We start from the raw sequence: 13,550 nt of genomic DNA on the forward strand, positions 1-13,550 counted from the left end.
AGTGTGCAGCAGCACAGATGATGATGGCACCTCACCAACATGATACGTCACCTTCTGAGTCACAGTGACAGTCTCTCTGCACGCCAGGTGGTCCCTTCAGTCCACTCCTGGCTTGTCTTCCTCCCGTTCTGTAGACCTGCACATGAGGCTCCGGCTGCTCTGTTTCCTTGCACCATGACTTCACGTGTCACACTGCAGGCACAGTGCGAACACAGTGTAGCAGGCACCCGGATGGTTCTCGGCCAAGTGTCACAGCCATATTTTTTTACTGTCAACCTTTTTATTTGCCTGGCATTTACTGGTAGGAGAAAAGTGCCCATATTTTACTGGCTACCAGTAGAAATACTGGTGGTTGGCAACACTGGGGTCCAATAAGGAGCTTAAGCAGCAGTGCGATTGGGTGCCGGTGATGGTTTCCTCTATGTTTCACCTTCTGCTGACCAACTTGTGAACTGTGTTGAACAACGTCTCCTTGATTTATTTCTTGTGGACTTCTATACAAGCGCTGCACCTCACTCATATAATATAATATGTTGCTTGTGCCAAAAGAAATGCAATTATCAGTGCTCTGCACTACACTTTGTATGACATTTCATTTTTAAGATCAAGCATCTTGTAGGTCAACCATGCTTACACGTTTAAGCCACACTTTGTCTAATCTAAGGCTCCATGTACACTGGCTTCTTTTCCCTGCAAAGTAAAAGCATAATGGGCTAGTATGCATCGCATACTAGCCCATTATGTTGCACTTACCTGCAAACAAAGCCCCGCAATATCCCCGCTGGTGGCTACGTCCATCTTCACCCCTCTTCCTTTCGGGGCCGTGGACTCCGGCTCTGTGACTGACCAGAGTCACGTTATGTCACTCCCGCGCATGTGTGCGGGAGCCGACAGTCACGCCATGGGCCCTTTAGAAAGGACACAATGACGTTGGTGCAAGCATATATGGTAAATATCGCCTAAACCGCGCAGGTTTAGAAGACATTTCCTGTACCTACAGGTAAGCCTTATTATACCTGTAGGGAAAAGTGGTGTGTGAGGCCGCGTACACACGGGCGGACTGTCTGCCCAACTTAGTCCGCTGAACAGTGTTTCAGCGGACAGTCCGCTCGTGTGTGGGCTTCAGCGGACTTTTTCAGCGGACAGTCTGACGAACAAAGTCTTACGGAATTTCCGTAAGACAGTCCGTTCAAACTTGGTTTTGTCCGTCCAAACTTGGTTTCAGCGGACAGTCCGCTCGTGTGTAGGCAAGTTGGACGGACTAAGTATGGCGCATGCTCAGAAAGGGTTTACGCGGCCGAAGGTTGCATTGCAGTGTATAGGACGTCGTTTTTCTAGCCCCGTCGTACATGCTGTACACGTCATCACGCACGCTTTCAGCGGACTGTCTGCTCATCGTGTGTGGTCAAGTCCGTTCATGCTAATTTTGAACGGACTGTCTGTCGGATTGTCTGCCGAACTTAGTTGGGCAGACAATCCACCCGTGTGTACGTGGCCTAAGGGTTTACAACTACTTTAAAAATCACTGCTTCTTCGGGAGTTTTGTGTTTTGCCTGTAGAAGCAGATCAGTGTTATCCTATCCTTATCCGTGCACATTAGGATGATTAGAGGCATATTTTAATCTCAGCGTTTAGAGGCAGAAGAAAAAAAAAAACTTCTGGTTTGCATTTTGATTTGAGCTTTCAAGCAGAAAATTCTCCTAAGCTCTCCTAAACTCCTGTACAAAAATGCTCTATATGAGCATTTTCTTTCTGCCAAGGGAACTGGAGTATTTTTAGGCCCAGTGTCCATGCAGCCTAAAGCTGGCCATAGTGGACTCTGTTGGTTGGTTGATTGAAAAAAAAAAACTTAAGCTGATTTCCCCATCCACACAAGCAAGTTTAAGGAGGAATCCTCCCCGCTGTGCTATTGTATTCTGACAGCGGGGACTCTAATGGCTGCAGCGCTGATTAAACAAAATTTTACCAACAGTCCAGTTCGAGAGTTGACAGGGTACGTTTTGAAGATTCAGCTGTTCAACAGTCCAGTCCATCCAAAGCCACTTTTTGATTTTGCACATCCTGGGGCATCTTTTTTTTTTTTTAACTTGGATCAGGGCTTTGCGCTAGATAGATGGCTTAGCTCTGGGATACATAGCTGGAGTCAAGTGTCTTTGGCTTTCTCTGAGCAAGAATTCTAATGTTATAAAATATAGGAAGGCAGGAAAGCTGGAAGGGACATATTTAAAAACCTTTTGATACTCACCATATGCCTTAAGGTAGAGATGCTTGTTGTCATCACAGTAATACTCCCCATTATCATCTGCTGAAAATGGGTTCTTTGTATATTCTCCATTAGTAGAAAGGTCTCCAGATTTTCCCTTTTTTGTCACCTTGCCATTATGTTCAGGGCAAATGATCTTAACCGAAGGCCCAGAGATTTCCACCGTAAATTTATATTTATCTATAATATAAACAAGAGTTTGCAAAATGGCAGATTGGAATTAATATAGACTAAGAACAATATGGAAGCATGTTCAGTAGAATGATATGACACAACTGACATAGTTTGCACATAGGGTATTTGTAATTATTGTATGACATATAAGCATTTGTACAACTTCAAAGTATTTTGTGGGGATCAACATTTTTCATCAGTTTAAGATTGGGAAGTATCCAGTCGTGGATACTTCCTTTTTACTGCAGACTTTAGTATTTCTCTTCCATGTCCCATGAAGGGATACAGGGATATGGCGAGTCTAATTTGTCCTCCAAAACTAAGATGAGCAAAGCTATTTTATATGTTCCACATATAGCATTGTCTCGGGTCTCCTTTGTCTTAATGGTTACCTCCATAGTAAGGGAGAGCTGACATCCTTTAGTGTAGAGTGGGTTACAAGGCATGGTGGGTGCAAGATGAACAGGTGGGCGCCAGACACTTTTTGAATGCAAAGAGATTTATTGTCTCTTAAACAGAACTGTGGGAGAGAGGGTTAGGGCCAGGACACCCTTAGGTAGATGCAAAGATAATTAGCAGACTCCAAGACTTCTATAGGTAGACAGCTGTACAGGTGAAGGCATCCAGCTGGACACCACTTCTGTATAGGTAGGACCGCTGTCTCCTATGGCAACAATCTTGAAGCTTGTATGGCAACAATCTTGTAGCTGTTACTAACGGTAAAGGTATCCAACTATCTGCAACACGAAAAGTTGTCTTTACCCCACACTCACTCACGGCGGGTCTTCACTCAATGAGCTCCCAGTCTCCCTCACTAGACTTCAGATCCACTAGCCACTGTATCCCTGAGTTCTTTCACTGTAGCACTCGGTATCTTCCTCAAGCGTCCCCCCTGCCTCGCTGCTGGGTCACTGGCTTGGCACTCACAGGAACTCTTCAAGCTTCACCCCTGCTGACAAATTAGATCCCTGGCTTGGAACTCCACAAGCATCACCTCTGCTGTCCCGCTGGGTCCCTGACTAGGCACATGCTAAAGTTTTCTCACTTCTTCGCCGTCTCCGGCTGGCGAGAAGCCTACTCTGGTACTGGCCTCAACTTACTCACAATGGTCTCTGGTAGCAAGGTGGATGGTCCCTTATTGGCAACAGCTTTCCTTCTACCTCCGACCATGACTAGTTCCCCCAGTCTGCAGAACCATTACTTCTGGTTGGACTACAAGCCCGCAGTCCCAACCCTACGCTGCTTTCCTGCTTCTGGATAGGCCCTCAGACAGCCTAGCAGGCAGATGTTCCCAGGATAGGCCTTAGGTTTCTGGCCTAGCAGCCCGGGGCAATACAACACACGTCCACCCAGACAGCCGTCTGGGTGGCACAGAACCCCGATCACCTGACTCCACCCAAATAAATAGGTTCTCCCGGCAGGCTAAGGGACCCAATAAAGTCCCTGCCCATTGGCTAGGACACCCCATTCATTCCTAATCTGTCCTTGCAATGCCCTTGTCTTATCCAATGTCACCATATACCTGGCCATCTAGCGACAGAAAAGAGAAGTGCAGCAATTCCAGAATTAGGGTGAAATCTATTGGCCTCCTAACTGTTGGCCAAGGCAACTATAACTTGGCAAATAAACATAATAGCAACCCTGCCTAAACATCAGCGTGCTACACACAAAATGTGAAGTCCGGTCATCGACTGGTAAAGCAGCCACGATAGGTGCATTGGGACTGTGAATTAGAATTTTAGCCTACAACAGGGTTTCTCAAACAGGATTCCAAAGAACTCGGGTTCCTCCAGAGGTGGCTAGGGGTCCCTTGAGCTATGAGCAATTTCTGCCTCTTAGATAAGTTCCCTCTGACACCACTGATCTTTTAGCTATCTGTAAGGGGGTAATTCTTCCCAGTGACCACAAGTATACAGAACATTCTTCCATCTGACCATCACACTAATGTATCATGAGTTGTAGATATAGACATTTTTAGTAGGGGTTTAGTTGAGGTTCCCTGAGACTGGAAAGTTATTTCAAGGGTCCTCTGTGTTGAAAAAAAAATCGGGAAAGGTTGGCCTTGGGGCACAGGGTGCTGAAACGAAAGCAGCCCATATAGATGAGTCAACCGGGGAGAGGAACAAAAAAAAAATTCTCCCATCCACACACTCATGTAGATGGGGAAATCCTCCCGCTGAGCTATTGTAGTCTGACAGCAGGGAGGCTTCCCCACCATCAGAATACTCTGATCAGCTCTGCCGGCTATAGCCAGCTTGAGCAGCAAAAATCCGACAGGATGGTTGTACAAAAGTCGATCAGTAGATTGGGTACCCATACATGGACTGAAATTTGACTAGTACCTGCTGAACTGGCCAAATTTTGATCCATGTATGGAAGGCTTTAAAATAGTAATAAACTTTCAGCTTTTGTTTCCCTCTAGCTCCACGTTAAAGTATTAAAAATGTCCCCTTCCTAACACCTATGCAGACTCACTATATGCACAGCCAGGGTCTTCCAGGGTCTTCCTCGTTTTGCACCTTACAGTATTCTTGCGCCAATCGCTCATTTGATAGAGTGTTCAGGAGCTGAGCGATCACTGCTTGCGTGGAGCAGAGCTGTAGTATTAAAAACAGAAGTGTGTCCTGGAAGTCTGTAAAGCTCCCCATACACTATACAATCTGATTGCACAATCCCCTTTAGATCTGCCATAAGCTATGTAGTGCAAGAGCCTGCCTAATTGGATACAGAGTAATTGGATAGATGGTGTGTCCTCCTATTATATCATTTTGGTAAATCTAAAGGAGATAGCACAGAAATTGTACAATCAAATTGTATAGTGTATGACCACATTTATACACCTAAAATGACCTAGTTGTACTTTCAGTGCCATTAATTCTTAAAGTGTTACTAAACCCAGGACCCTGCATTCACTATATCTGGTCCTCCACAGTACACAGAACATGGAAATGCAATAGTTTTAGTAAATATAAACTGCTAAATACCTTTTTATTATCGGCAATTAGAGAATTCTTGTGACTTGTATCAGTATCTGCTTAAGGCTTGTAAGAGGAGTTTTTATTCTCCCCTGATCCTCTGTCTGGAAAGTGAGGATTGGCCCTGTGCTGATTACATGCACTCTCCCAAGAAATAAAAAAACTCTCTAGCAATGCACACCAAACTGAGCATGTGCAGCCTGACTCCAGACTCCTAACGCTCTGTTCTACCAGTAGATGGGTTGGAGTCAGTTAAATAAGAGGAGGATCAGAGAAGACAGGATCAAACGGCCTTTATACACAATGCAGATGATTAACCCCTTTGGTTCCACAGTGAGTATAACAAGCATGCATTACTGCATATACAGACTGATTTTACTGTTGTGGGTTTAGTAACTCTTTAACAGCACACCAAACACAGAAGCAAACACACATTTTGGTACGTGAAAAAACTAGCAACAAATGCCGCAGACTCTCAGTAAAAAACATGTAGACTTTAACATGGCAAAATGTCCCATGAGCTACTTTGCCACGTGTAGGGCAGCCCATTGAAATCGATGAGCTGCACTATGCGTGTCACGGGAAAAACGTGCCAAAAAACATGCACTCCCACTACGCTTGGCGTGAATGGGGCCCGAAAGTGAAATTGGTGTGTTTACACAAGAACAATGAGGCTCCATTTACATTTGTGTGTTTCCGAACGCATGGCAAACTGCACAGAAAACATGTGTTTCAGAAACGTGCTGTAAATGCGCATCTTGCTTGTGTTATCATTAAATGTTAAAGGCACCCCAAGCACGGGTAGCAAGCATGCGTTTGCTGTGCAAAAAATGTGCTGCAAATGCAACAAAAACGTCAGTAAAAACACACCGCTCTCCACTCATACAAACTCTGGAGCTTCTTTGGGGCTAATTGCCACATGTAGGGCAGCCTATTCAAGTGAATGGCTGCCCTATGCATGACAAGCTGAAGCGCTCCAAAAACGCCACAAAAAAATGCATGTGGAAATGTGAGCACCCGCTATGTGGAGATTTGGATGGAGCCTGACAGCTGAGTGTCTCTATATACTCCATCCTATGCACTTGTATAAAGATGGACATACACTATGCAATCTGATCTTATAAGCTCTGCACAATTTCTGCCCAAAAAGGTGAACTTAGCCTTTAATACCATTTTAATTGGAGCGTTAGGGAGATTCTCCCTCTCTCATCTCACATTTTGGGTTGTCACCAGAACAGGAATAAAGGGCAAATCTTTCAATGGGGACACTAGTTCTGGTGGCCCTGGTGACAACAGGGATTCTCTTACTTTTGAGTGATCTACCTCTCATTTCCTTTTTTGACTATGGGACAAGAAGTGAAGAGAACTCGCTCCAATTTGACACAGATAGCAAAAGAAATCCCTTATTCTATCCAAAATTAAATAAAAAAGCCAGGAAAAGCATATTTTTTGATATATAATTAAAAAAATGTAAATAGAAAAAAAGAATATATATATATAATTTCACCTTACCTGAATTATCTTCTGCAGCTGACATATCTGAAACATGGACAAAAAATGTATTTGTTTATTTCCAATGCAAACACATTGACATTCAGTTGTTTTATTTTCATATTTTCACATTTACCTTTTTATTTTTACTGAAATAAAATGGGTTACATAAAGCACACAAAAAAATACATTTGTGAGTTTTCCAGAACAGAATAGAGAAATGACAATTCAAGATAGTAGAAAAAGTAAAGCTTATTTCAATATGTTTCTCTCACTGGGGGATGCACGGCTCGCAACAGTAATTGGGCAGGACTCCGGGAGCAGGCAGACGTGAAGGAGCCTTGGAGGAGATCACTCCAGCCTGCCTACTGCAGCTGCACATGTGACATGTCAGTAGAGCTATGTTAGTGCTACCCTTGGGGTCTCTGCATCTCTGAGGGGCTGGGGGGAATATGGCTTGACCTCTATGTGTTTGTGTTTTTTTTCTCGGGGGGGGGGGGGGGGGGGGCAGCAGTTGCTGCAATGGGGTGTGTATTTCATCGGAGGGGGGGCTGACTGCCCTGCACTGACATACTGCCCGGCATTGACAGCCCTGCACTGACATACTACCCTGCATTGACAGCCCTGCACTGACATACTGCCCTGCACTGACATACTGCCCTGCACTGACTGCCTGCACTGACATACTGCTCAAAGAGCGCCCTGCTGCTACATACCATACACTCTATAATTCTGACATTTTTTTCTGCAATACACTGCATCATTTCTTGTTTACTTTAGTATTTCTGTAGCCCCATAACTAAAGTGCTCTTACATACCTCCCAACACACCACTCTCCACTCAAACAAATTCTGGAGCGTTTTTGGGGCAATTGCCACATGTAGGGCAGCCTATTCAAGTGAATGGCTGCCCTATGCATGACAAGCTGAAGCTCTCCAAAAAAGCCCCAAAAAAATGCATGTGGAAATGTGAGCGCCCGCTATGTGGAGATTTGGATGGAGCCTGACAGCTGAGTGTATCTATTTACTCCATCCTATGCACTTGTATAAAGATGGACATACACTATGCAATCTGATCTTATAAGCTCTGCACAATTTCTGCCCAAAAAGGTGAACTTAGCCTTTAATACCACTTTAATTGGAGCGTTGGGGAGATTCTCCCTCTCTCATCTCACATTTTGGGTTGTCACCAGAACAGGAATAAAGGGCAAATCTTTCAATGGGGACACTAGTTCTGGTGGCCCTGGTGACAACAGGGATTCTCTTACTTTTGAGTGATCTACCTCTCATTTCCTTTTTTGACTATGGGACAAGAAGTGAAGAGAACTCGCTCCAATTTGACACAGATAGCAAAAGAAATCCCTTATTCTATCCAAAATTAAATAAAAAAGCCAGGAAAAGCATATTTTTTGATATATAATTAAAAAAATGTAAATAGAAAAAAAGAATATATATATATAATTTCACCTTACCTGAATTATCTTCTGCAGCTGACATATCTGAAACATGGACAAAAAATGTATTTGTTTATTTCCAATGCAAACACATTGACATTCAGTTGTTTTATTTTCATATTTTCACATTTACCTTTTTATTTTTACTGAAATAAAATGGGTTACATAAAGCACACAAAAAAATACATTTGTGAGTTTTCCAGAACAGAATAGAGAAATGACAATTCAAAATAGTAGAAAAAGTAAAGCTTATTTCAATATGTTTCTCTCACTGGGGGATGCACGGCTCGCAACAGTAATTGGGCAGGACTCCGGGAGCAGGCAGACATGAAGGAGCCTTGGAGGAGATCACTCCAGCCTGCCTACTAGAGCTGCACATGTGACATGTCAGTAGAGCTATGTTAGTGCTACCCTTGGGGTCTCTGCATCTCTGAGGGGCTGGGGGGAAGATGGCTTGACCTCTATGTGTTTGTGTTTTTTTTCTCTGGGGGGGGGGGGGGGCAGCAGTTGCTGTAATGGGGTGTGTATTTCATCAGAGGGGGACTGCAGAGGAATGGATCTAATACAGGAGATGATCAGAGACTACAGACATGATACAAGAGATGGTCAGAAACTGCAGATATCATACAAAAGATGGTCAGAGACTGCAGACATGCTCCAAGAGAAGGTCAGAGACTGCAGACATGCTCCAAAGAGACTGTCAGAAACTGCAGACATGTTATATAGTTACATAGTTAGGTTGAAAAAAGACACAAGTCCATCAACCATAAAAAAAAAAATATATCATACAATCCTATATACCCAATCCTATACCAACAGTTTATCCAGAGGAAGGCAAAAAAAAAACAGAAAAGAAAGATCCAATTTGTTACAGCAGAGGAAAAAGTTCCTTCCTGATCCCCCGAGAGGAAGTCGGATTTTCCCTGGATCAACTTTACCTATAAATGTTAGTACCAAGTTAAATTATTGACAGAAACCACGAATCAGACCGAGACAGAAGTACAATTAAATCACACTTGTTTATTAATAAAAAATAAAAAGGTGAATAGAGTAAGTGTAGTCAAAGCATACCCAGAGTCCAGTAACCAGATCGAGTAGTCAGCCAGTCCAGAGTTCAATAACCAGATTGGGTAATCAGCCAGGCCAGAAGTCAGGGATCCAAGTGGAGCAACAGCAAACAGGATAAGGAGCCATAAGGCATGCCAGCAAGCCAGTCTTTACTCAGGAGATGGTTTCTTGTGATGTGACCAAGCCGAAGGCAGAGATGACGTGAGCTGGACAGCTTTAAGTAGGCAGGTCAGACGAGCAAGATCAGGAACAGATGTGTAACTGTGGAGAGAGATGAGAGCTGGCAATTAGCCGACAGCTGAGCAGCCAGCCCAGAGAAGGAAGGGCTAAGCCAGCCCTGACAGTACCCCCTCCTTAAAGACCCCTCTCCTTTGGAGGGCCACCGGGCTTGAGGGGAAAACGTCTAAGGAACATGTGGAGGAGGACAGGGGCATGTACGTCCGAGGATGAAACCCAGGAGCGTTCCTCCGGACCGTACTCTTTCCAATACACCAGGTACTGCAATTGACCACGGAACCTACGGGAGTTAACAATGGATTGTACCTCATACTCCTCATGGTTCTCAATCTGAATAGGGTGAGGATGTGTCACCAAGGTGGTAAATCCACATTTGAGATGCGCATACTAGGAGGAAGGTCCAACGCGTAAGCCACTGGTTTAATCCTGCGAAGGATACGGAAAGGCCCAATAAACCGAGTTGCAAACTTCAGTGAGGAAACACAAAGCCGGAGGTTGCGAGATGACAGCCAGACCCTGTCCCCAATCTGGTAGGAAGGCGCAGGCAGGCGTCTGCGGTCAGCATGGAGTGTGTACCTATCATTAGCAAGACGCAAAGCCTCCTTGACTTGTACCCAAGTGGAACAAAGACCACGGAGATGCTCCTCTAATGCAGGAATACTCTGCGGAACAAACAAGTCAGACAACATGGAAGGTTGGAAACCATAATTCGCCATAAATGAAGACAATCGGGAGGGAGAATTCAAGGCACTGTTGTGAGCAAACTCTGCCCAAGATAATAGGTCTGACCAGTTGTTATGGTGGTCAGAAATATAGCAACATAGGAATTGCTCCCAGGACTGATTGGCTCGCTCTGCAGCCCCATTAGACTGCGGGTGATACGCAGAAGAGAAAGCAAGCTGGATTCCCAACTGTGCACTAAAGGCTCGCCAGAACCAGGAGACAAACTGACTGCTCCTGCCCAAGACAATTACCTTGGGCAGCCCATGTAAGCGAAAGATTTCCCAAGCAAAAATGGAAGCCAGTTCTTTTGTGGTAGGCAATTTCTTAAGTGGATTACAATGACACATCTTTGAGAACCAGTCAACCACCATAAGGATAACAGTGTTGCCTTAGGAGTTGGGCAACTCCACAATGAAATCCATTGACAGGTGGGTCCAGGGCCTCTCTCCATTGGGTATGGGTTGTAGGAGGCCCACTGGAAGGTGTCGTGGAGTCTTACTCTGAGCACACACGGAACAGGCAGCTACAAAGGCAGTAACATCAGCCCTTAGACCAGGCCACCAGAATTGTTGGGAAATGGCCCAAATGAGTTGATTCTTCCCAGGATGGCCAGCTGCCTTGGGAGAATGGCAAGTCTGGAGCACGGCAGTACAGAGACTCTCTGGAACAAAGCAGCGGTCACAAGGTTTCTCAGGAGGAGCATGGACCTGCGCAGCAAGAATTTTGTCACCCAAAGGAAAAGTAAGACTGGTGCGAACCGTAGCCAAGATACAATCAGGAGGAATCATAGGAACCGGAACCGACTCCGACTTGGAAGGATCTTGCTCATCCAATCTGGAAAAAATATTACCAACGAGTGGATTGACTGTATCTTCTGAATTCATGGCCTTCGCCTACTGTCAGAAACCATGAATCAGACCGAGACAGAAGTACAAATAAATCACACTTGTTTATTAATAAAAAATAAAAAGGTAAGTAGAGTAAGTGTAGTCAAAGCATAGCCAGAGTCAGCCAGTCCAGAGTTCAATAACCAGATTGGATAATCAGCCAGGTCAGAAGTCAGGGATCCAAGTGGAGCAACAGCAAACAGGATAAGGAGCCAGAAGGCATGCCAGCAAGCCAGTCTTTACTCAGGAGATGGTTTCTTGTGATGTGACCAAGCCAAAGGCAGAGATGAAGTGAGCTGGACAGCTTTAAGTAGGCAGGTCAGACGAGCAAGATCAGGAACAGATGTGTAACTGTGGAGAGAGATGAGAGCTGGCAATTAGCCGACAGCTGAGCAGCCAGCCCAGAGAAGGAAGGGTTAAGCCAGCCCTGACAATTATGTTCATTTAGGAAAGAATCGAGGCCTTTCTTAAAGCAATCTGCTGAGCTGGCCAGAACCAACTCTGAAGGGAATCTATTCCACATTTTCACAGCTCTTACTGTGAAGAAGCCTTTCCTTATTTGGAGATGAAATCTCTTTTACTCTAGACATTAAGAGTACCCCCTTTCCCCTTAGTGTTAACCATAAAGTGAATAACTCAACACCAAGTTCACTATATGGACCCCTTATATATTTGTACATGTTGATCATATCCCCCCTTATTCTCCTCTTCTCAAGAGTGAATAAATTCAGTTCCTCTAATCTTTCCTCATAGCTGAGCTTCTCCATGCCTCTTATCAGTTTGGTTGTCCTTCTCTGCACTTTTTCCAGTTCCCCAATATCCTTTTTGAGAACTGGTTCCCAAAACTGAACTGAAAATTCCAGGTGGGTGACTAATGATTTGAACAGGGGCAAAATGATATCTCCCTCTCTGGAGTCCATACCTCTCTTAATACAAGAAAAGACTTTGCTTGCTTTGGAAACCGCAGCTTGGCATTGCATGCTATTATTGAGCTTATGATCTACCGAAACCCCCAGATCCTTCTCCACAATGGATTGCTCCTGTTGTGCTCCCCCTAGTATGTACGATGCATGCATATTCTTAGCCCCCAAGTGCATAACTTTACATTTATGAACATAAAACCTCATCTGCCACATAGTCGTCCAATTAGACAGAGCTTTGAGGCTGGCTTGTAAATTGGAGACATCCTGTAAGGACCTTATTCCACTGCATAGTTTCATCTGCAAAGGTAGAAATGTTACCTTTTAATCCCAGAACCAGTATCTTTTATAAAGATATTAAAAAGTAAGGGTCCCAGTACTGAACCTTGGGGTACACCGCTGATAACCATAGACCATTCAGATAAGAATCACTAACCACTACTCTCCGAATTCTGTCTTTTAGCCAGTTTTCTATCCATTTACAAACTGATCTTTCCAAGCCTGTAGACTTTATCTTACACATGAGCCCTGTGTGGGGAACTATGTCAAACGCTTTTGCAAAATCCAAGTATACCACATCCACCATCACCCCTCTGTCTCTGCAGGGGTCTGCATTTTTTTTATGACGTTCTTTTACTATATAAAGAGTGCAGGATGCGCTACATACTAAGTGCAGGGTTGCAGGGTGCACTAAGTACTGAGTACTGAGTTGCGGGGTATGCCATGTACAAAGTGCAGGGCTGAGGGGTGCACTGCATAAAGAGTGCAGGGTTGCGGGGTGTGCTAGGTACAGAGTGCAGGGTTGTGGGGTGTGCTGCATAAAGAGTGCGGGGTGCGCTATGTACTGATGGGGAGGAGGAGGTAGGGAGTGAGAGGAGGAGGAGGGAGAGGAGAGGAAGTGGTGGGAGAGGAGAGGGTAGAAGAGAGGAAGAGGAGGGAGAGGAGGGGAGGAGAGGGGGAGGAAAAGAAGAGGGGGGAGGGGAGAGGAAGGGAGGAGTGGGCAGAAGGGAAGAAAGGAGGAAGAGGAGAGGGGGAGAACAGGAAGCGGAGAGGGGTAGAGGGGGAAGAGGAGGGGGGAGAGAAAGGGAGGAGTGGAGAGAGGGGAGGCGGGGGAAAGCGGGAGGAGGAGGTGGGTGGGAGAGGAAGGGAGGAGCGGGGAGAAGGGAGGAGAGGAGGAAAAGGGGAAGAGGAGGGGGAAGGGGAAGAGGAGACCATGTACTCGGTATGATGACATCATACATGTGAGGACAGATCAGATACTATACAATATATATGTCAATGTTCTTCACTCACTCACTCTCTACTCTGCTGCATTGGACGACACTGCCAGGAACAAACCCCACCTCCAGCTGTCACCAG

At 45.0% G+C, this 13,550-nt stretch overlaps 1 protein-coding gene across 1 annotated transcript in view; it reads right to left on the reverse strand.

Annotated features, from left to right (window-relative positions):
• The window catches only part of CD3E (CD3 epsilon subunit of T-cell receptor complex), a 53,097-nt gene that overhangs the window by 22,338 nt on the left and 17,209 nt on the right, over nucleotides 1-13,550 (reverse strand). The window contains exons 2-4 of the mRNA XM_077456890.1: nucleotides 8,375-8,401; nucleotides 6,925-6,951; nucleotides 2,246-2,443 (exon numbers count right to left, since the gene is read on the reverse strand). Of these exons, the coding sequence (XP_077313016.1) occupies nucleotides 2,246-2,443; nucleotides 6,925-6,951; nucleotides 8,375-8,401 (252 nt within the window). The remainder of the gene's footprint in view (nucleotides 1-2,245; nucleotides 2,444-6,924; nucleotides 6,952-8,374; nucleotides 8,402-13,550) is intronic.

This window comes from Lithobates pipiens, unplaced genomic scaffold, assembly GCF_037356315.1.
Source record: "Lithobates pipiens isolate NorthernLeopardFrog02 unplaced genomic scaffold, aLitPip1_a1.2 Scaffold_27, whole genome shotgun sequence".
NCBI classification, from domain to species: Eukaryota; Metazoa; Chordata; class Amphibia; order Anura; family Ranidae; genus Lithobates; species Lithobates pipiens.